The sequence below is a fragment of the Girardinichthys multiradiatus genome, chromosome 10 (assembly GCF_021462225.1).
Source record: "Girardinichthys multiradiatus isolate DD_20200921_A chromosome 10, DD_fGirMul_XY1, whole genome shotgun sequence".
Classification (NCBI taxonomy): Eukaryota; Metazoa; Chordata; class Actinopteri; order Cyprinodontiformes; family Goodeidae; genus Girardinichthys; species Girardinichthys multiradiatus.
The window spans coordinates 22924504-22947318 of record NC_061803.1 but is presented as its reverse complement, the minus strand read 5'-3'; the positions used below and the strand labels follow the sequence as shown (position 1 = coordinate 22947318).

Genomic DNA, 22815 nt, shown 5'->3' with positions numbered 1-22815 from the left:
TACATAACTGTGTATTTATATCCTAATGCCACACAAATCAGGCTTCAATACCATTTTAACTCAATTTTATGCAGCCCCCGACGGTGCTCATCTGAGACACGGCTCTCAGCAACAACATCAAGACACAATCTCATTCTCTCTTCCCCATGCTAAAGTACTTTTCCATGTACCGAGGAGTGTGGTGCATGTTGGTTTTGAAACAAGTACAGCCACCTGGACTGGTGTGTTAATGTGGTTTGAACCTCTTGTGACTTAAATGGTTTCTCTCCTCCTCATTTTCTCCCATATTGTCTTTACACAGTCATGAAGATGGAGGAGAGATCACTCAAATCTCCTAATTCCTTTGGTTTTGTGGCACTAGATGTGAAAAGGTGAAAGCTGAAAAGGATAAAAAACAGCAACTTTGTTATACTCATCTAGCCAAGAGCGAGACTTTTATCTGCTTAAAGTCTCTCTCGCGCGCTCTTGTAGCCTGAATGACCCACACGTTTTGACACAGTAGAAAACGGTTTTCCTTTATTTCCTCTAGCTTTATTTTTAAACACATTACTGAAATGTACCTTGGAATGTACTCACAAAGTCCAAAATGGCAATATTATGAAAGAATACAGTGGGATGGCAGATTAAAAGGGATATATAAGTTGTCCAGCAGAATCTGATGCAGATAACTTAAAGTCAACTTAGCTTGTATTTTAATCCCTGAATGCATTTGGACAGCTTGCAGGAGAATCACAATAAAGAGTTTAGCAAGGTGGTATTGAGTATAAGCCATGGCCCTTTGGTTTCATTATTACGGCTGCATTTTTTGGTGTTGTGCAGCATCAGCACTAGCACTACAAATAAAATCTATGTCATAAGTCTCCTCTTTTTAAAACGATAATTTCGAATGAACTTAGTGTAGCAATTTTGCGGTTAATCTCATCACTCCCTCTGCCCGTGAAGCCAGCCTGCTGGTGTGGAACTCAGCTGATGTGGGACTCGTACTACCTTGCTTGGCGAGTCAGGGGTCAAATTCTGGTCGACTTTGATCCCCCTCGCCCCCTGACAGCATTGGTCCTATCACATATTGGAAAAAGGCACAAAAAAAAATGTCTTAAAACTACTTTAAAGTGTTATGTGAAAGGAACTTATGTGAAAATAGCATGAAACTGAATGCATAACTGATGTATGGCCTTACAAGGATGCACTGTACTTCACAACAGAGTCAATGTCAACTAAACAAAGCCTAAAGCATGTATAACCTTAAGATAGATAGTTGGGATGCGCTACTCACACATTCAGTGTATTTATTCCTACAATTCTCAACATGGATTTCTTTAATTTATTTAAAAATTAACATTTACCGCACTCTGTCCAACTTGGCCCTGGTAAACATACATAAAAGCTCTTAAAATAACTTTTTATTTTATTGTAGTAGAAAAAGCTTGCATTAAAAAGAGTATAAACTTGCAAACTTTTAATTTGAATATGTTAAAAAATTGGGAATAAAAAGAATCCACCATTTAGGATTTGTTTTTACCAAAATCCCTCACAATTATTGACACACCCAAAAAATCCTACGAAAAATAAATGTAACTGAAAAATATTTAATTTATACCTTTATTTTAAGTTGGTCATAGTGTGACTCTTTCATTAGTTATCAATGACATCCGGTTCTACTGGGTTATATGACCATTTTTCTCAGCCACTCTTAAAATGCAAGAGACGTGAGAATATACCATCCAAATAAGCCACATGTGTGTTGATCTTCAAAACTCAGGAAATCACTACATGCTTAAATGTGCACATTTTTACAGAGTGCACACATGAAAAAAATTAGCAAACATGGCTGGATGAGAATCCAAAATAAGCACAATGGCCCCTTTTCTACAGAAAATCCCGGGACTTAAATATCTGGGATTTTTTTACCCAGCTAAAAGAAATCCGGGGTAATTTGTGTGCTGTTTCCACTGCTCTGACAGGCCACAGAACATTTATTTAAATTAGCCTAGTGACGTATGGGGAAATAGTGAAGATAACAGCATTAAAGCTTCAAGCCAGCAGGTGTTGATAACTGAAGACCAAACAGGCATAGCCCGACTGACAAGCTTGTATTTCTTTCCCCAAACTTGATTAAAAACAACAAAACAGAACATGACATATATAAAGTTGACAAAATGGGAATACGAAGAAAAAACCTTTCTTTCTCTTATTTCGAAAGACTATTTGCTTATAAATAATATTTTACTCAACTGACAAATAATAGCAGATGATCAGCGACTTTGGAGTTACACAGTTGATTAATTCCTTCCATTATTCCCTAAGTTTGCTCTGGATCCACGAGCAGGAATAGTTTAAATAGTTATTTTACTTTTAATTTCTTACCAATCTGCATCTGGCCAGAGTTGTGGCTTTACAATTGTGTCATTTACAAAAACTACTAAACACTAATTAACAAACTTGCACTATATTCCTATAAGTATTGGGTCGCATCACCAAATCAATTAAGTCCGCTGTTACAATCACTTCCATGGCTACAGGTGTATAAAGTTTGGTGTGAAAAAACTTGACTGGTCTGCACAGAGTCCTAACCTTAACCTCCTTGAGCAGCTTTGGAATGAATTGGAGCAGAGGCAGCAATTCTGGTTTTCCCATCTAACTATGAACACACTCCTAAACCTTTTTGACGATGTTTACAGAATAGATAAAGTTGCTATCCTGGAAACGGTGGGTCCATCAACAAATTGGACCTTATGGATTAAGAATAGGATGTCATCAAAGTTCATGTGCGTGTAAAAGTAGACAGACAAATACTTTTGGCAATATAGTGTTTTACTTTTATCATCATCATTAGGTAAACTCATATCAGATATCTACAACACAAATGGAGACAAAAAGATTTTAGTAAAAATGTTGTTTGTTGGAATTAAAAACCAAAAACAGATAATCAGTTGGCAACGGGGAATTGATACCTTGATTTTCTAATAATAAGCAAATATTTATATAATGTAAAAAAATAAATAAAAAATGCATACACAGTGGAATAGATTATTAAAATGTCCAGCAATTTTTCAGACATTTTTTATATTTTACATTCTGGTACTTGCAGTTGTTCACCTAAATGCTTTATATCCACTTTCAGCTGCCACAAACAGATAGCAGGAAGCGGAAAATGACATGCCGAGATCAGGCTGCGGTTAGTGGGGAAACACACGTCAACCGCCCACTAAGTCTGTAGCCAGAGTGGAGCTGTGCTGCTCCGAAAACTACGGAGAACATTTTAAAATGTAGGCAAATTCTTGATGAACTGACATTAAAGATGGAGTTTTGAGGTCTGCTTTGACTTTTTGTGACAAATTAATGGTGTAAAAACAACACACTTCTCCATTTACCCCTGCTTCTGTTACAGTGCATTGTGGGATATCCTTCTGCGTACAACCCCCCACTTTAACAATCCCGGGGTAATCTGAAAAGTCCTACCCCAGACCAGGCCCTTTTTATCAGCAAAAGAATGTCAAAATTCACAGAGGGCTTTAAAAATCCCAAGTAAGGGTGTGCCATATTTATATAAACCATTATTCTTAAGGTTTTGGGGAACATTTTGTGCACATTTTTACTAGGTATGCCATTAATTGTGAAATGCTGTATTTGTAATCTATGAGATGTCTGTTAAAGGTTGTAGAGAAAGACCTACCTCCCTAATTAAGTAATGATCAACAGCCTGTTATCTGTCAGCTTGTCCTCTGCAATCACAGGGTATCACTCGAGGATGAATGCCATCCCCTTCGGAGAAAAAAATAGGGCCTGGAAAATTTGCATTTTCTGACAGCTATTACTCATCGGGCTAATCCTGTCAAGGAATGTGTGGCTATCAATGCAGGCGAGGGGTCACCACAGCCTGGGTCTGCACATCAGCTCTTATCAGGCAGGGTAAACACAGTGGGGTCTGCATTAAATAAGTGTCACAGTCAGCTGGGGCGGAGCAGGCAAAGCCTCTTCCCCCCCTGTTTGTCTCCATTCTGATAATCCTTTTCAAAAGCTGGGCTGGTCAGACCCAGCTGTGGCCTGTGGCTCAGGTGTAGGCTCAGCAGAGGAGGAGGATTGTTCTGTCAGGGGTGTCATTTACAATACGAGTCAGTCGGCCTTTTGTCCATGTCCATAATAAAGCTGATATATTTGGAAAGGTTACTCTCTAACAGTTTCTGTTCATCCAGGCAATTTTGAAAAGCCATCTTCAACATTGAGATGCCTAAACACGGGATGTCTTGTTTTCAGTCAGACAGTAAATGTGACTTTACTGGCTGACTCTATAGTCATCTGATGGAGCTACACCTTCTGCCATACTTGCTCCAACCCAAGTGATAAAAGAAAGACTCAAATCACCATTTTATTTGTGGTAGAGATGCACAATCAATTTGTGGCTGATTTTTAGCCTCATTTCTCTTCGTAAACAGAAATACAGAAATAAGATATAGAAACAGCATTCAAAATATTTTTTTCAGCTATAAATGATTTGCATTAGGAGAAGAGGCAATTTCACAGAGGTATGCAGATGCTTTAAAACTGTCTTCAGCATCTTATTTAAAATTGCGTCTTAATCCGTTTCTGCTTCCTCTGACTTAAATACTTCATCTGAAAAACAGAGAGTTTTCTTCAGTTTCATTCTAGCAGCATCCACATGGAAGAGCGTTGTTTTTAAAACAGTATGGAAGTACTTAGGATTCATTCACTGATCACAGAGATAAGATAATAAGATTTGATTTTTGTTTATCTGACGACTTTGTCACTTTTTAGGCATGATCAACTTAAAAATGTCTTGTAGGATTTTTCATTAATAATGTATGCTTTAAATTTCCATTTCACAATTTCTAGAAGAAAAGAAAATGTTCATCTTTTTGTAAGGCAATGCATCCATGTTAGTAGTGTGTGAGCATGGCAACATTTTTGTTTTCCTTTCGATCTCATAAAACTCCTAAAAAGCGCTGATAATGAGTGTTTCAATATTTGAGACAGCTCATCTTGGTATCGGTATCATCTCTAGTACCACTTCTCTTTCACTACTGTTTGCATCGCTTGACCTTTATAAAGGGGAATGTTATGTTTTATACCTACATTTTGATAGTTTTGGCACAGAATCTAGTCTAAGCATGAAACTGCTGCCTGCTTGCATGACAAGTCTCGGCATTAATACATGGAATGCTACTCAGTAATGATGGTCCGATGCAACTCTCGTTCAAAAAGGAGAGGATAAACAACTTCCTGGACTTTATTCCAGCTGTAAGAAAACTGTGAGAAAGTGCAGTCTCTGCCACTGGGTGACTTTGCCACTTTTGTTTCTCAGCGTGGCGCTGTGTGAACCAAGGCGCCTCTATGGGCAGTGCTCGAGGAAAAAGTGCATTGGTGTTACTCGGGGTGTACAAGGTGGAAAACCTTGAATAATGTGGGATAGTAGCAAGCTGGAGAGGCGAATCCGAGTCAACTAGTGGGTCACCAGGAGGTGAGGCTGCCTTCTTCTCAGGGTTCAGGAAAAGTTCAGCAGCATAGCATTAGGCAAATTAGGGGGACAGAGTGTTAGGGTCGATGGAGGAAAAAAATCATAAGGGTTGAGGACTGGTTGAAGATGGAAGGAGGAGTTCCCTTTCTGTGAGTGAGGAATTTCCAGGGAAAATCCCTGGAAGAGATGCATTCTGTGGCAGCTTTCAGTATATCCATGAACTCCTGTGTAAAAATATGAAAGACTAATTACTGAGCTTATATAACTTAGTCATGTCCTCAAATACATTCCTACTTAAAGCCCCTGCTGCTCGGTTAGAGGGAGGGCCCCTCTCAGCCTCATTCAGGCCCTGTCTGCAGACAGGGAGATCTATTGTGGCGTTCCTGAAAGGGTTAAACGTGGGAGGAGCGCTGCATGAAAGACACCGAGGGGAGAAAAAAAAACCTCAGAGCCCAGTGGAGGTGGAGCCAGATCCCTCAGCTGCTGCGCCTTGTCACATTTCTGCAGAGTATGATCACCGCTCGCTTTGCTCTGGGAATAATGTCTCTCTCTCTCTCCCTGTAAACACTAACGAGGCGGTGCAGCTGGATGTCTGAGTAAGAGCGGTGCGAGCGAAGGAAGCCGCCGGTTGTTGCACAGCTCATAGTGGTGGGAGCTGACAGGAGTCCACCCGTGGCGGATCGGGCGCTGACGGGACAACCGAGCGTAACCCAGCAGAGGACAGACTGCAACTCCGCGGAATCTACGCCTCCATCCCGGACGCAGTTCCTGCGATCGGATATATTCTTTCTCTTCTGTCTGGGATTTAATTTCATTTTCCGCTTTTCTCTTTGTTGTGTGGACGGAGCCGTAGATGTTGCTCTGATTCTGACGACGACCGGGCTGGACAGGACAGATATATTCTGCTGAAGTTCCTCTCCTCGGTTTGGTGCTCCTTCGACGGACACAATGCGGACTGCTTTTTCAAATCTTCTTATCAAATTAGGTTAATTCATCCAGCGCCGTGTTTTTGTTTGCAGTCTGTAGGAAGATGCCAAATGTCCAGATCGTCCCGCTGTTTGGATTTATGACTTTCCCCTCCATTTTAATGCCGTTTTCCACCCCTGAGCTGTTCTGCCTCTGAGCTCCGCACGGCTCGCTCGGGTGTAGCTGCAGCTCGCTGCTCCCCCGTATTTTGATCGCCTCTCCCCGCCGCCGTCTCTCAGCCGCGTATGATGTACGAGAGTGTGGACGTTGTGGGACTGAATCCCAGCCCGAACCCGTTTTTAATGATGGATTACTACAACCAGAGCAGAGGATGCTTGATCCCAGAAAAGGGACTGGTGCCCGGAGCGCCCCATCCTTACAGCACGTCCATCAGGAACCAGCACTGGAACGGCTCCAATCACTGTAGGTGTCTCTTTTCCCCTATATCCTGCAACTTCAACTCATTCATTAGGAAAGGTTTGGAGCTATTTGTGCGTGTGTGAACATGTGCTTCATTTAAATGTTTTCCATTTCCTTGTGTTGCAGATAAAATATTCACAGGCCTCTGACTGTTTGTTGATTATCCCAATAAATAACATTTTAATATATGTCCCAAATATCATTAGATAGGCTTTGTCTGTCCTATTTTTTTTTTCTTTCTCCATTTTCTCCCCACAAGGCACCATGGTTGAGTGTTTTTTATTCCCTCCTTCTGAAAAAACCTCAGGCAGTGTTCTGCTGCTCTGACCCAAGCCACTTTATCCCATGCTTTTGCAGTCCTTAAATATGCTCTAAATACAAACAGTGTTTTGCAGGCCATGTAAGCCTTAATCAGCTCAAACTTCTTCTGCCTGCGTTATCCCCGGGGTTCTTCAGTAATATGGTGAGTTGCACTCCTCAGGCCATGGTTCCTGAGAAGCAGCACAGTTGCCACAACCTGAACAGTGCTGCTGGTAGTTTTCAATCAATCTGTTATTGGCATCATAGCCGGCCTGAGATTGTATGAGGCCCTGAGCAGAATTGTATTTTGTGGCCACCACTACTTTATTGCCCTCCTTTTTTATATTGTGATCATTTATTCATTCTGCTTTTAACGCAACTCATTTTACAATTAATGATCTGACGTAATAGTGAGACAGCGGAGATAGGATGTGTTTTGCTTGAAAAGTAAAAGTCTGTGTGTGTTTATATATCTACATAGATAGATAGATAGATGGATGGATGGATGCACGTATATAAACTTGCGTTTGAATTCAGCAATGAAGGGATTAACCATGCTGTTGTGTATATATATATGTATATGTGTGTATATATGTATATGTGTATGTATATATATATATATGTGTGTGTGTGTGTGTGTATATATATATATATGTGTGTGTGTGTGTGTATATATGTGTGTGTGTGTATATATATATATATATATATACACATACTATATATGTGTGTGTATATATATGTGTGTGTGTGCATATATATATATGACTTTCAACTAGAAATATTCCAATCAGGGAAAAACCTGAAGTTGAAGATATGTGTTCACTTTTTGAGATTTAAATAGTAATATTCATTATAATAACTAATAAAAGTTAGTCTTTTTTGCCTCATGTACCCAGAAATTAGGATCTCGGGGCTTCTGCATGGCATGCTTTTAAGTTGTTGGGGACACCAACTCAGATCAGTGATTTTGTTTGTGTTAAAGGAGTAGTCTTTTTTTCTGTTCAAGTAATAACCAGCAACCATGCATCTGCTTCACTGATAGTCTCTCTTCTGTAATAAAACTAGCAGCAGCCTGTCCTGTTATTTACTTCAAAGAAGCTGCACCACACAGAGCTCTGGCAGGCCTTAATGGAGGAGAGTTCTGTTGTCTTTCAGTTCTGTAGAGCGTAAAAAAAGAAGAAAATGTGCACAGGCTGTTAAGAGCCAATTTCCTCCCATCTCCAGACTATTGGAACATATGACAAAAGGGATATGTAGACAGCGTCGGAGTCCATCCCTATAATTTTTTGCCGCTGCTTGTTTTTAGAGTTAGATGAGATTAGTTTCCCACTGACCAGAGGAGACAAATCACTTTCAAAGCACATATCCAACGCCAGCCTAGTATTTATTGAGCTGATCCACTAAACGGCTCTAGCGGCGGCATTGATTCAAACCATGTGAGCTCGTCTGAGAGGAGACGATGGGGGTTTTGTCTCAGGAAAAGACCTCTGATCCCTCAATTCCTCATTGTCTTGGTCAAACGAGGAATAGCAAGGGGGGACAGGGGGTTGGGTGAGAATAGCATCGCTGCTCTATGCCTTTACTGGTATGATGCAATAAAAAAATGTATGCACATCCAGTGGAGGTGCGTGGGGGCACATCATCTGTTCGTGTCAAAACGGCTCAGACATCTATTGGTTGGTTGGAAACTAAACAGATTTAGTGTGATCTTTATCAGATCATAATAAAAATCACACTAAAACCCCTAATACATCTGAGAATGTGTCCATGCTAAGATTAGTATTTGGAGTTTATTGGCTGAGCTTGCACCTCTTGTCCAGTAATTTTAGTGGTTACTGATCAAAGACCATTAAAAACCAATTAATTGATGCATCATTATAAAAATGCCTTTGTTTTGGTTTGACATTTTTTAAGGTTGGCAGATTGTAGTTTCATAATTTTTTTTTTTTTACTGGTTAACATTGTATTTTTAATCTTTCAGTATTGGATATATCTCTTTGCAGCAGAGCTCTCTAAGAATGCATCCAGTAACATCTTCAGTGAAGTTAGTCAGGCCTAAAGTGGTATCTGGCTGTAAATCAGGATCATGTGGATGCTTTGTTCTTAATGCTATTACTTTTAAAAATATGTTTTCTTTCAATTGTTAGACCTTGTTGCTTTTGTCAGGACATCTTTAAGCAAGCTTCTGCAATTTGGTTATTTTTGGAGTATCGATTTTGAATGTGCATAAATTCAAAAAAGAAAAGTCCCAGACCTTGCAGATTAAATGTACTTGATTTTTCACAGACTGCCTGTCAGAAGCCTAACAACAGTTAGAGGCTCATGCATGAAATAATGTCCATGACCTTGTTCACATGATTGTCACACTCTAAAAAATTAGAGGGGATAAAGCAAAGGGGTTCAAATGCTCAGCATTTTTTCTCCCCCTCAGTCTGTCCGCAGTATGAAGAAAAACAATCACCAGGAATTTTCAAAGAGAGGGGATGAAGCACAATGAGACGACCTCTTTGCTAGTTTGTCTTCTGTAGGGAGCGGATGCAGAAGGGACTACATGAATGGTGTGTGTCAGAGAGGTAAAGAGACTGGCAGCTTAATGTGACTCATGTAGTGTTTTTATTGGGGAAGTCCTATATTGTAGCAGGAGATAAGGCCCATGAAGAAACAGATGCTGCTATTTTTTTATTTGGTCGTTGCCCTTATTTTGCTTATCATGCTACATTTGAGGTTTGTCCATGAGCAAGTCTGTTTGGTCTGATTTGTATGAAAGAAGGTCAAATTTGCTGCTAAACTCTGCTTACTTGTTTGGCTCTCTTACAACGTTTTTCTACCAAAAAACTCTTGTTACTGAAACTGTTCGGTTCGAGTGCTTTCGAATTTCAGATGTTTTGTTGAGCACCAATGTGCGTTTCTTAAGTTTTGGGAACCAAACATTAGTCATCAACAGGGGGCATTACACAACGGGCGGGAGGGGGGGACGTAATAGTGAGACAGCGGAGATTGCTTAGCTGCGTGCAATGTTCCCTGTAATGCAGAAAGAGAGCATCTATAAACTACAGATGATACGGAAAAGGAGACGGTAACTCTGTGCAAGAACAATGATGTGTACAATGTTTTCATTTGCATGTGTTCACTATATGAGAGTAAAATGGAAACAAGTAGTTATGCAATGCGTGTTTAGTGTGATTTTGCAAACATATAAATAATGTTTATACTATTGTGTAGTATGTTGTTTCTATTGTCTGCACTTTGACCCGCCCATCGGTGACATTGTGGTTTGCGCAAAAAAAGCAAGTATTATGCGGTGCCCGAGTTGAACCAAAGTTCACACCTTGGAACCTCTTTTTGTCGGTGGAAACACACAAACCGGTTCGAAATTACATTCAGGAATTGGAACAGGCTCTGAGCCAGTGGAAACGTGGTACCAGAGGCTGTGGCATTACAGAAAGCAGCAGACATGTCTGTAATTGCTTATGCTGTCAGACTGCATTATGTACATCGTATGTACAGCCTTGAGTGCCTTATTGCTGAAAAGCGCTATATAAATAAACTTGACTTGACTTGTATTAAAACAAACAAAACATTTCTTGTAGTTTTACTTATTTGGCAGGGATTTGCTGAGAACTGTGAAAAAACAGCGGAGCATAAACAGACCTAATAAAACGGCTGGTTCTGACTCATTTTGCCACTTTGCCAGGTTGAACCTACAGTTTGCCATTTCGTCCCTTCCAACTTGCATTTTTACCTTTAAACAAACCAGTTCTTACCTGCATACTGTACTTAAACCATTCTATATATCCTTTCTTTTCACACATAAATCATTCAGTCGTGGCCTATATAAAGTGGAACTGCAATGTTGTGGTCTACATTCCTTGTTATTGTAGCTCTTTTACCCCTGTTCTGACGTGCATCTGAGAGCAACTCGTTTTGGTGCTGCCTCTTTAAATGCTATTGTCGCTTCACTCCCTGCCCCACTCCAGGTCAAAGAGCACTCCACTCCACCCCATTCAGCCATTTCTGTAGTTTGATAACAGAGATACAATTATCTAGCGGTGCAGAAGCAAGACAAGAATGGCAAAAACAACGCAAAACTGTTAATGGTATAACACTATTCAAAACACACAGTATACTTATGTCCCCAAGGACATAACCATACTGCCTTTCAGCAAATCCTTCTTGATACTGCGGCCGTTGCTGAAGGCACTTGTCCTAGAAGTGGGGAAAATGGGAATTTCCCCAGTGATGTGGGAAAATGTCCATGAAAAATAAAACGTAACCATGCACTTCGAATAGGTTCTGATGCTGGGGAACGGTGTAATGAGCTGTGTGGGTTAATACAGCCAACAACAGAATATTTAGACTTATCAGCTTGCAGCGTTGGCATACTTGAACTTGGACTGCAAAATTGTAGCAGAAATAAAAATGGTGGATAAGTAAATTGGTCAGCCAGAAGTCCATGACCTTATTTAGCTTTTCCGCAGCAAATACTGTGAACGCAACAGTTAAAAAAAAATGTAACAGATGATAGAGAAAACAGAAACAACTGAAAAATATGACCCAAAAAAATATAAAGATATTCATGCAGCACCTGGAGAAACTAAATTCAACTTTTCAACAATCCCAATCAAGACCCAAAGTATACAAAAAAATTTATTTAAGGGCTAAGAAAGTGAATTTTGCATGACATGTCCCCTTTGAGATTAAAAAACTTTCTTTGTCTATAAATATGTTATATCCAGAACTCCTCAAGTGGCATAGTTTTAGCTTCACCTGGTTCAAATTCATTAAAAACCATGCAATTTAAGTCAGATTAATTGAATATCAAAATAATCATTAGTTGCAGCCCTAGATTGATTATGACCCCTGATCAGATCAAAATATCTCCTGTAGGTAGATATTATTTATTAGTCATACAACCATATTTTCTTATGGTAGACTATGAGTAGAGTATAGAAAATAACTTTAAACCACTGTTTGATTAAGCTTTGCCCTGGCAGGTACAAGCAGACCTGTCTGGGGCCAAGCATCCTGTAGCTCAATTTTATACCTAAAAAAGTCTGGTATTAAACAATCAAAACTGGAAAGGTCCAAAACAGTGCAGTGGTAAAATGACTAGCACCTGTCAGTTTCTCATAATTATTTTTTGTAAACATAAAAATGAAAGTAACTGGTTACGTCTCTTTGCCATTTCGTACCCTTGTAGTTTTGATTGTTTCATACCTGACATTTTCAGGTACAAAGTTAGTTGTCTATCATTAGGCGTTTTGTGCTTACCATGTGTCAATTCCTAATCTCCACAGGGATGTTTAGCTATTTCCACTATTCTACTAATAGTTTATGTGAAGTGAAATGTGATTAAAGGACTCCAATAAATAATATCTCCCTGCACAGCGTCGTCTAGAGGTGTTAGATTATGACCCGGGAACAAACAATGTCATATTTTTATGGGATTTAGCGAACATAAGCAGGAATCAGAAAATGGAAACAGTAAAATTCATAGTTCTCAGTAAATACATATATATAAAAAATGGTTATATTTTTTATTTTCTGAATTCATTATGTTACTTAATTATAAAGAAAAACAAACAGAAATTCTAAGGTTTAAGTACGTTGGTACTAAATAGTTTGTTTACAAGTACAGAATGGAAAAGGAAGGGGTCAAGGCAGCAATGTGTGGGTATGACTTTGCAAATGGGGGACTGACTCAGCATCTTTGTGCACTATGGTAGAAAACATTTTGATGCTGCATACTATTTGTCTTGAGCTCTGCTTTTGAGATTTGCTAATTGTTGTGTTGGTACCTGTCTTTTGCAATACAGTATCAGAACAATTTATTTCTCTTGATTTCATGCAATCAAATATGAAAAACAACATATTCACAAATTCATTGTACACGGGTGAAAGTAGTTTAAAATTTTTGCCGGTACTTAGGGGCGGAGCTAGAGGGGTGGCTGACTATATATAATGTGAGGCCCCCTCGAGATCTCTCTCTCTCCAAACTCAAACTAATCAATACCGGGATCAATATTTTACTTTACTGTAGGTTGTCTGTATAAGGCAGAAATTAGAATCACTTGACCATGTAGAATAAAGAACTGCTATATATGAAACAATGATAAACCATTTTCTGATGCATAACTTTTCATCTTCAGTTTCTGTCTTTTCTTTAAACAAAGAAGTTATTGTTCTCTGCATTGTGGTCAAGTTTTGATTTCATTTAAATTAAAAATTTGACAGTTCGGTTGTTTTCGCGGTTTTTATTTTAAAGTCTGTAGATGGTGATTTATTGTTCGTCCTGTCCTAATGCAAGCGGCGGCTTTTTATGTCTGTGCTTCTCCTGTGTAAAATCTCCCAGTCCATTAAATCGAACGCACCAATCTCCTTGGCAACCGCTCTGTTTTGGGGGTAAGCGCGCATGCGCTCTCGTGTAGTGTATATGAAATCTCTGGTCATAAGCGGTGTTTTCGAGCTGTACTGTGTTGTTGTAATTCAGCAAAATAACATGAAACACAACTAGTTTCTCTCCCTTTGCTTTTAACTGGAGTATTTAGTAGCGAGCAGACAGACATTAAACGTAGCGGTGCTCGTTTTAAAGGCTGGCCGTTCACAAAAGCCTCGAGCTCCGAGGGGAGAGAAGCAAAGCAAGAATATTGAGGCTCCATCATAGCAGAACAGTTCAGAAACTATTTGGAATGAGGGGAAAAAAGCTATACTTATGTTTCAGACTGCCTATTGGTAGCAGATCTGATCTTCTTTGTGTGCTCGTGAATTTTTGCAGCCGTAACTGGTTCTGGATGACGGCTTCATAGCAGACAGCTGTTCTCTCTTCCCGGTACTGCGTACTGGCGCAGAATCTTTTAGTGGTACGCAGTACCGGACCGTACCGGCTCACTTTGACCCCTGATTGTACAACACTATATGTACGACATGTTCAACAAGAAACAAACCTTTAAGATAGGCTAGTAAGTACTTTATGTTATCCACTTTCACTCAGTTCAATATGTCCAGTAGCCATGTTGGGTCCTAAAGTTGTGCCTGCTCTGCGACTTTACCTGTCAAAATAGCGATTTCAGAGGGCATTTATGTTCATTTCTAACTATGATCTTGGAAAATCCAAGATTGAGAAGACTCCATTAAACTTTGATCTGATTTCTCTCTACTGTGATATCTCTTACTTGTTCTAATTCATAAGCACGTTAAAACACTTACTTTCTGTTGCTACTTTTAACGTTTGGGGACTCTCCGTGTTTTACACGGTTTTTCTAGTAGTGGTAAGGGGTCGCTAGCTTAGCTTTAGCTCCACCATGGCTACCCTTTCTACTGTTTCTCTCTCTGAGTCTTCTCCTCTCTCCTGCTCTCTGTGACAGATGTTCAGTTACTCCTCTGCCTCCTTTAGTGATAATGGGACGTGTAATAAATGTAGCATTTTTGTAGCTTTGGAGGCGAGGGTGTCGGAATTGGAGGCCCGGCTCCGCGCTGTTGAAAAACCAGCAGATAGCCGAGGCCCCTTAGCCAGCGCGGAGCCACCGAGGGTAGCTCCCCGTAGCAGTCCTTCAGCAGAGCCCGCGCAGCCGGGGCTTCAGGCCGGCTGGGTGACAGTACGTAGAAAGCATAGTCCTAGATCCCAGCCCACAGGTCACCACCAACCCGTCTGCGTTTCTAACAGATTTTCCCCGCTCAGTGACACACCCGCTGAGAAGCCAACTCTGGTAATTAGCAGCTCCATAGTCAGAAACGTGGCACTAGAGACACCAGCAACCATAGTCAAATGTCTGCCAGGAGCCAGAACGGGCGACATCAAATCATACCTGAAACTGCTGCCTAAGGATAAGCGTAAATACAGTAAGGTTGTTATTCACGCTGGCGGTAATGACACCCGGTTACGTCAATCGGAGGTCACCAAAGTTAGTGTTGCTTCGGTGTGTAAGTTTGCCAAAACAATGTCGGACTCCGTAATTTTCTCTGGTCCCCTCCCCGATCGGACCAGTGACGACATGTTTAGCCGCATGCTGTCTAGGTGGTGTCCAGAAAACAATGTGGGTTACATTGATAACTGGCGAACATTTTGGGGAAAATCTGGTCTGATCCGGAGAGACTGCATCCATCCCACTTTGGATGGAGCTGCTCTTCTTTCTAGGAATCTGGCTGAATTTATTAGTTCTCCAAAACTCTGACAACCCAGGGTTCAGACCAGGAAGCAGGGTTGTAGTTTAACACTCCTCTCTGCAGCTTCTGTACTGCTACCCACCCATTACCCTATTAAGACAGTGTCTCGCCCATGGCCAAAATTGAATAGATTAAAAAATAATCTAAAAGGAGGAAATCAGGAAAATCTAATAAAAATAAACACAACTCAGACCGAAAAGAAAAATAAAACAATTAAATGTGGCTTACTGAACATAAGATCGCTCTCTTCAAAGACATTGCTAGTTGGTGACCTGATTTGTGACAATCAGATTGATTTACTTTGCCTCACAGAAACCTGGCTGCAGCAAGAGGATTATGCTACTATAAATGAGTCAACTCCTACTAATTATTTAAATTCTCACATTCCTCGAAAGACTGGGCGAGGAGGAGGAGTAGCACCCATCTTTCAGTCCAATTTATTGATTAGTCCCAGACCAATCAATAGCTACAACTCTTTTGAATATTTAATCCTTAGTTTTCCTCATCCAAATTGCAAAGCACTAAAACCTCTTCTGTTTGTTGTTTTGTACCGTCCACCAGGCCCTTACTCTCAATTTTTAGATCAGTTTTCAGACCTTTTATCTTATTTAGTGTTAAATACAGATAAAGTTATTATAGTGGGGGATTTTAACATTCATGTAGACGCTGAAAGTGATAGCCTAAATATAGCGTTTAATGCTATCTTAGACTCAATTGGCTTTGATCAAAACATAAACAAACCTACCCACCTTTGTCTTCATTCTCTGGACCTTGTGCTGACATATGGCATTGAGTGTAAAGACATAACAATATTCTCTCATAACCCTGTCCTGTCTGACCATTTCTTAATAACCTTTGAGTTTAATTTAACCGAGTACTCGACACCTGAAAGAAAATTTCATTATAGTAGATCATTATCAGGCGATGCTGTAACAACCTTTAAAGAATCTGTTCCACTTTTAATTTCCTCATTATCACTGAAAAACACAGTGGAGGGCAATAATTCTGTTTCTGCCCCTTCACAAATTGATTCTTTTGTTCATAGTGTTTCTTCATCATTGCATGATGCATTAGACAATGCAGCCCCCTTGAAGAAGAAGGTAATCATTAATAGGAGGCTAGCTCCTTGGTTTAATTCAGAGCTGCGTACTTTAAAGCACAATGTTAGAAAATTGGAGAGAAAATGGCGCTCTACACACCTAGAGGATTCCTACTTAATCTGGAAAAATAGCCTACTGTTGTATAAAAAAAGACACTTCGCCAAGCTAGAACAGCTTATTTCTCATTATTAATAGAAGAGAACAAGAATAATCCTAGGTTTCTCTTTAGTACAGTTGCTAAACTTACACAGAGTCATAGCTCTGTTGAGCCATCCATTCACTTAGCTCTTAGCAGCCATGACTTTATGGGATTCTTCTTAAATAAAATTGATTCTATTAAAAAGAAAATTTTTGACATACTCCCAAAGATGATTACTTCATCCTCAGCAAGTGAGACAACATTGGAAATAACTGCAGAACCTGATTTGTGTTTGCACTGTTTTGATCCTGTGAACCTTCCTGAGTTATCAGAAATATTAGCTTCATCTAAACCTTCAACTTGTATGTTAGACCCAATCCCAACCAAATTATTTAAGGAAGTGTTCTCTCTGATTACCAGCCCCATTTTAGATATGATTAATCTATCTTTAGTAAATGGATATGTACCACAGGCTTTTAAGTTAGCTGTAATTAAACCTTTACTTAAGAAACCTTCGCTTGATCGAGATGACTTGAAAAATTACAGACCTACAGGTCCTTCTCAAAATATTAGCATATTGTGATAAAGTTCATTATTTTCCATAATGTCATGATGAAAATTTAACATTCATATATTTTAGATTCATTGCACACTAACTGAAATATTTCAGGTATTTTATTGTCTTAATACGGATGATTTTGGCATACAGCTCATGAAAACCCAAAATTCCTATCTCACAAAATTAGCATATTTCATCTGACCAATAAAAGAAAAGTGTTTTTAATACAAAAAACGTCAACCTTCAAATAATCATGTACAGTTATGCACTCGATACTTGGTCGGGAATCCTTTGGGGAAATGACTGCTTCAATGCGGCGTGGCATGGAGGCAATCAGCCTGTGGCACTGCTGAGGTCTTATGGAGGCCCAGGATGCTTCGATAGCGGCCTTTAGCTCATCCAGAGTGTTAGGTATTGAGTCTCTCAACGTTCTCTTCACAATATCCCACAGATTCTCTATGGGGTTCAGGTCAGGAGAGTTGGCAGGCCAATTGAGCACAGTGATACCATGGTCAGTAAACCATTTACCAGTGGTTTTGGCACTGTGAGCAGGTGCCAGGTCGTGCTGAAAAATGAAATCTTCATCTCCATAAATCTTTTCAGCAGATGGAAGCATGAAGTGCTCCAAAATCTCCTGATAGCTAGCTGCATTGACCCTGCACTTGATAAAACACAGTGGACCAACACCAGCAGCTGACACGCCACCCCAGACCATCACTGACTGTGGGTACTTGACACTGGACTTCTGGCATTTTGGCATTTCCTTCTCCCCAGTCTTCCTCCAGACTCTGGCACCTTGATTTCCGAATGACATGCAGAATTTGCTTTCATCCGAAAAAAGTACTTTGGACCACTGAGCAACAGTCCAGTGCTGCTTCTCTGTAGCCCAGGTCAGGCGTTACTGCCACTGTTTCTGGTTCAAAAGTGGCTTGACCTGGGGAATGCGGCACCTGTAGCCCATTTCCTGCACACGCATGTGCACGGTGGCTCTGGATGTTTCTACTCCAGACTCAGTCCACTGCTTCCGCAGGTCCCCCAAGGTCTGGAATCGGCCCTTCTCCACAATCTTCCTCAGGGTCCGGTCACCTCTTCTCGTTGTGCAGCGTTTTCTGCCACACTTTTTCCTTCCCACAGACTTCCCACTGAGGTGCCTTGATACAGCACTCTGGGAACAGCCTATTCGTTCAGAAATTTCTTTCTGTGTCTTACCCTCTTGCTTGCGGGTGTCAATAGTGGCCTTCTGGACAGCAGTCAGGTCGGCAGTCTTACCCATGATTGGGGTTTTGAGTGATGAACCAGGCTGGGAGTTTTAAAGGCCTCAGGAATCTTTTGCAGGTGTTTAAAGTTAACTCGTTGATTCAGATGATTAGGTTCATAGCTCGTTTAGAGACCCTTTTAATAATATGCTAATTTTGTGAGATTGGAATTTTGGGTTTTCATGACCTGTATGCCAAAATCATCCGTTTTAATACAATAAAAGACCTGAAATATTTCAGTTAGTGTGCAATGCATCTAAAATATATGAATGTTAAATTTTCATCATGACATTATGGAAAATAATGAACTTTATCACAATATGCTAATATTTTGAGAAGGACCTGTATATCCAATCTTCCATTCTTATCTAAAATTCTTGAGAAAATTGTTGCTAATCAATGAGCATTTACACAGCAATGACCTGTTTGAAGAGTTTCAGTCAGGTTTCAGAGCTCATTATAGCACTGAAACAGCTCTGCTGAAAGTCACTAATGATATTCTATGGCCTCAGATAATGGACTTGTGTCTGTTCTGGTTCTGTTAGATCTCAGTGCTGCATTTGATACAGTCGATCACAAAATTATCTTAGAAAGGCTGGAATATGCTGTGGGGATCAGGGGAACAGCGCTAAGCTGGTTTAAATCTTATCTGTTTGACAGATTCCAGTTTGTTCATGTAAATGATAAATCATCTTTAAACTCCAGGGTTAATTGTGGAGTACCACAGGGTTCAGTACTTGGGCCAATTCTCTTTACTATATATATGCTACCAATAGGTCAAATTATTAGGCAGCATGGGATAAATTTTCACTGTTACGCTGATGATACTCAGCTTTACTTATCCATAAATCCTGATGAGCCCAACCAGTTAGATAGACTACAAGCATGTTTTGAAGATATAAAAACTTGGATGACGTTAAATTTTTTGCTTCTAAATTCAGACAAGACAGAAGTTGTCGTCTTTGGACCGGAGTCTTTAAAAAAGAAACTGCTTAGTTTATCCTGAGCTATCTGCCTTATTTTTTACCTCCGTCTTCTTCCCTCCCTTTTGGTTGGAATAAGGGGGAGTCAGGTTTAGCCTAAACCGGCTCAGTTATGGTTGAGGTGCAAACACACCCTCCATTTCTGCTACCTGTATGACCCCTTCTCTTTTCCAATGGTTATAATCAGTCTGACAGAGGGAGGTATCCCAATCATTGTGGTTTTTAGTATAACAATGACTATCAGTGGGACCCTTTGTGAGGTGCCTTGAGACGACATTGTTGTAAATAAGCGCCGTTTAACTAAATAATCTGAACTGAAACTATCTGTGTAGTTATGCTGCTATAGGCTTAGGCTGCTGGAGGACATAACGACCACTTTCACCTTCTTCGCTACATTCTCACACTACTCTCCAATTCTGCATTATTTGCTGTTATTTCAGCTTTTAACTTTGTTCTCTTTTTTCTCTTCCTAGAAGCTACACCTGGCCTGACTCTGTGTCTGCCTGTGACACCTTTATGGAGAGGGGAATTGTCCAAGCTTCTGTTGGCAACAACTTAATGCTCACCCTCTACCAATGATCCACATAGCCCTGTCTTTAAGTGTTTAACCCTTTCTCTCTCCTAGACATGGAAATTGACTGAGCTTTTACTGTGACTAATTATATGTGCTCTCTTTCAGACTCTAACCTTGAAAACTGGCTCACAGTTTATCTGTTCTTTCTTTCTAGGTGAAACGACTAAAGGAGCTACATCCATTAACATTTACGTTTCCTTCCCATAGAAAGGACTTCTGGATCAGTGCTTCTGTGTTCTTTTTGTTTCTCTGCTCTGTTCTCTCAAACCCCCAGTCGGTTGTGGCAGATGGCCGCTCATACTGAGCCTGGTTCTGCTGGAGGTTTCTTCCTGTTAAAAGGGAGTTTTTCCTCTCTGCTGTTGCTACATGCATGCTCAGTATGAGGGATTGCTGCAAAGCCAACGCCAGTGACTGTCCACTGTCTCTACATGCTAATCCGGGAGGAGGGAATGCTAAAAGTCACTGACTGGATGCAATCTGCTGGGTTTCCTTAGATAGAAAAACGTTTTATCCAATTTGAATAAAAAGCTAACTCCGACTGCACTGTTCAATGGTTAGGATTACTTGGAGTGTATGTACCTGACTGTTGTGAAGTGCCTTGAGACAACGTGTGTTGTGAATTGGTGCTATATAAATAAAACTGAATTGAAATTGAATTGAACTTCAGATTGAAAATAAAGTTTCATTCTGTACTCATATTCTCTGTTACTTTAATGTGTGGTCCTTGTGCACTCCTTGGGTACTTGGCATGTTGTAAAGTTAACTAAGGCAACTGAGGTGTATAAGTCTCTTTAAGGCACCTGTCATTTCAGGCCCTTTTTAATGAATGGGTGTGGCCCGAGTAGACCTTACTTTTTGGAACACGCAAACGATGCTACATCTGACTTCTAACCTCTTTGTGAAGCTGTGCAGTTATAAGTGTGTTATTCCATTTTGTGTTTATTGAGCCCTCATGACATTTGGACTTCTTTATATAGTTTTAACCAACAGCCGCTCAGGTTTACCGATGGGCCTCAGCTTGTTTGTAGCGAGAATTAGCCGGAGGCATCAGTCATCGTGTACTGTACACAGGCCTGATTTGACACAAAATCCCAAAACAAGAGCTGGTGTACTCTACAAAGCTTGCTTTGATGAACAAAGCACAGGCAGACAGAAATGATCCAGGCAGTGTCACTGATTCATTGGGGCTTAAAGAAGCCAACTGATTGCAGACATTGTGACAATAGGGCCATAATCTCACCATCAATAATTACATTCTCCCTGATGTCTGCTCCTGCACTCGGTAAAACACACACACACACACACACACGCACAGAGAGAACCACAGATACATGTGTGGGAAGAAGATCAAAAAGGGTAGAGAGGGGGCTCTCCCAATAAAATATTCATAGCTTCTTCATTTAAATCAATTCAGCTCTACAGGGGTAGTCAAGCATCAACTGTCAGAAATTGAGCTGGGCCTGTTGTAATCACTTCTTTACTTATTTCTACAGATGGCTTGTTCACAATAGGCTTTGCATGGCTAGTTCACCAACACACATACACCACACACACATTCCCCAGCCTGTTCTCCATGTTTTATCCCCACCCAACACTGTAATTCATGTGGGGTATTAAACTACGGACATTCATCAACCCAGAACTCATCTGCAGGGCATTTTCATTCTGAAAGTGTCTCTTTTCTCTGTCGCACTTTATCTCCTTCCCTCTGTTTCTGTCTCTGAGGTGACATCGTCTGCATGGCAAGCTAGAGACAGGCGGTCGGTGTCCTGATTAATCTTTAATGCTTGCCTGCCCTAATTTTCTCTCATATTTTACAAGATTTCATGCCCCTCTCCTTTTTTCCCCCTGTGCAGCTGCTATATGTAGAGTGATTACCGTGTATGTTGCCTCGTTTCATCAGTTTTCAAGGAACCTCCCTCTCAGACCACTCACTCTGGGCCATAGCATTGCCCCTTTGCTTCTCAAAATCACACACTTATCGTTTTCCCTCTAGGGATCTGTTTTAACATCTCATGGATGACAACTGTACACATCTCATGTAGTACTTACACACAACATTGTGGTGGAATGTACTTCTATTCTGAGAGTGGGACAGCCAAGAAAATAGGGTAGAGGTTAGTATGCTAAAAATACAACAGCCTGGCAGTTCTGCTGCTGTAAAAAGAACATCGTGTTGCTGCCGTGTCTGTCGATTCTGTTAATGGAAGAGCAAGAGGAGAATACTCAGCTCGTGTTTGTGTTTAATACATGAAACCAGCTCTGAAAAGGCGTCTGAATCACTCAGACCTAGCCCTGTTTATTCTCTGCTACAACGCCCCCTTTGGCTAGAGCTGTGCTTTTAATAAGTTAGTAGTCCGTCTCCGAAGATAGAAAGGAGTCTCAGTGAATCAGATGATCTCATTGTGGTTTAAAAACTCAAGCCTCTTTTTTTTTGTTACTTCCCATAATATCTTGTGTGGAGATTTTACATTATTACCACGCTCTCAGAGTGCATGCAGGGAAAAGGACATTTTTAAAATGTCTTGAGTAGACATTCAATTTCCACAGTATGTTAGCCTTGAGTAAATTTCTAATGCAGTTTCATGTTACTACAGTATCAACACTAAAATATAAAACAAACATGGCGTAATTACTTTTATTTAAAAAATGTAAGCAACATTTATTGTTAATACTGCTAAAATAAATTATAGCATGTTATTCCGGTAAATAACATCTATAACATGACATATTACATCACTCCTGGAGAGGGGTTGGACTTTCTAATTTCTCTGCCCAGGGAGAAAGAGGCATTGGGCTGGGGTGGGGATACTTCTGAGTCCCCGCTAATTGACTATGTATTTTGTTTTCTCCGGTGAGTGAGAGGTTTGCCCCTTTGCGAC

At 40.3% G+C, this 22815-nt stretch overlaps 1 protein-coding gene across 7 annotated transcripts in view; it reads left to right on the top strand.

Moving 5' to 3' along the window:
• raraa (retinoic acid receptor, alpha a) overlaps positions 1 to 22815 on the top strand; it is a 220678-nt gene that overhangs the window by 151976 nt on the left and 45887 nt on the right. For 2 of the 7 annotated variants that reach the window (XR_007039938.1, XM_047376750.1), the window contains exon 1: positions 4466 to 6862. The exons of the other annotated variants lie outside the window; for them this stretch is intronic. Coding sequence is in view for 1 of the 2 variants with exons in the window: in XM_047376750.1 (XP_047232706.1) it covers positions 6685 to 6862 (178 nt within the window). In the remaining variant the exon portion in view is untranslated. Of the gene's footprint in view, positions 1 to 4465; positions 6863 to 22815 lie in introns of those variants that run through there. 7 annotated transcript variants of the gene reach the window in all.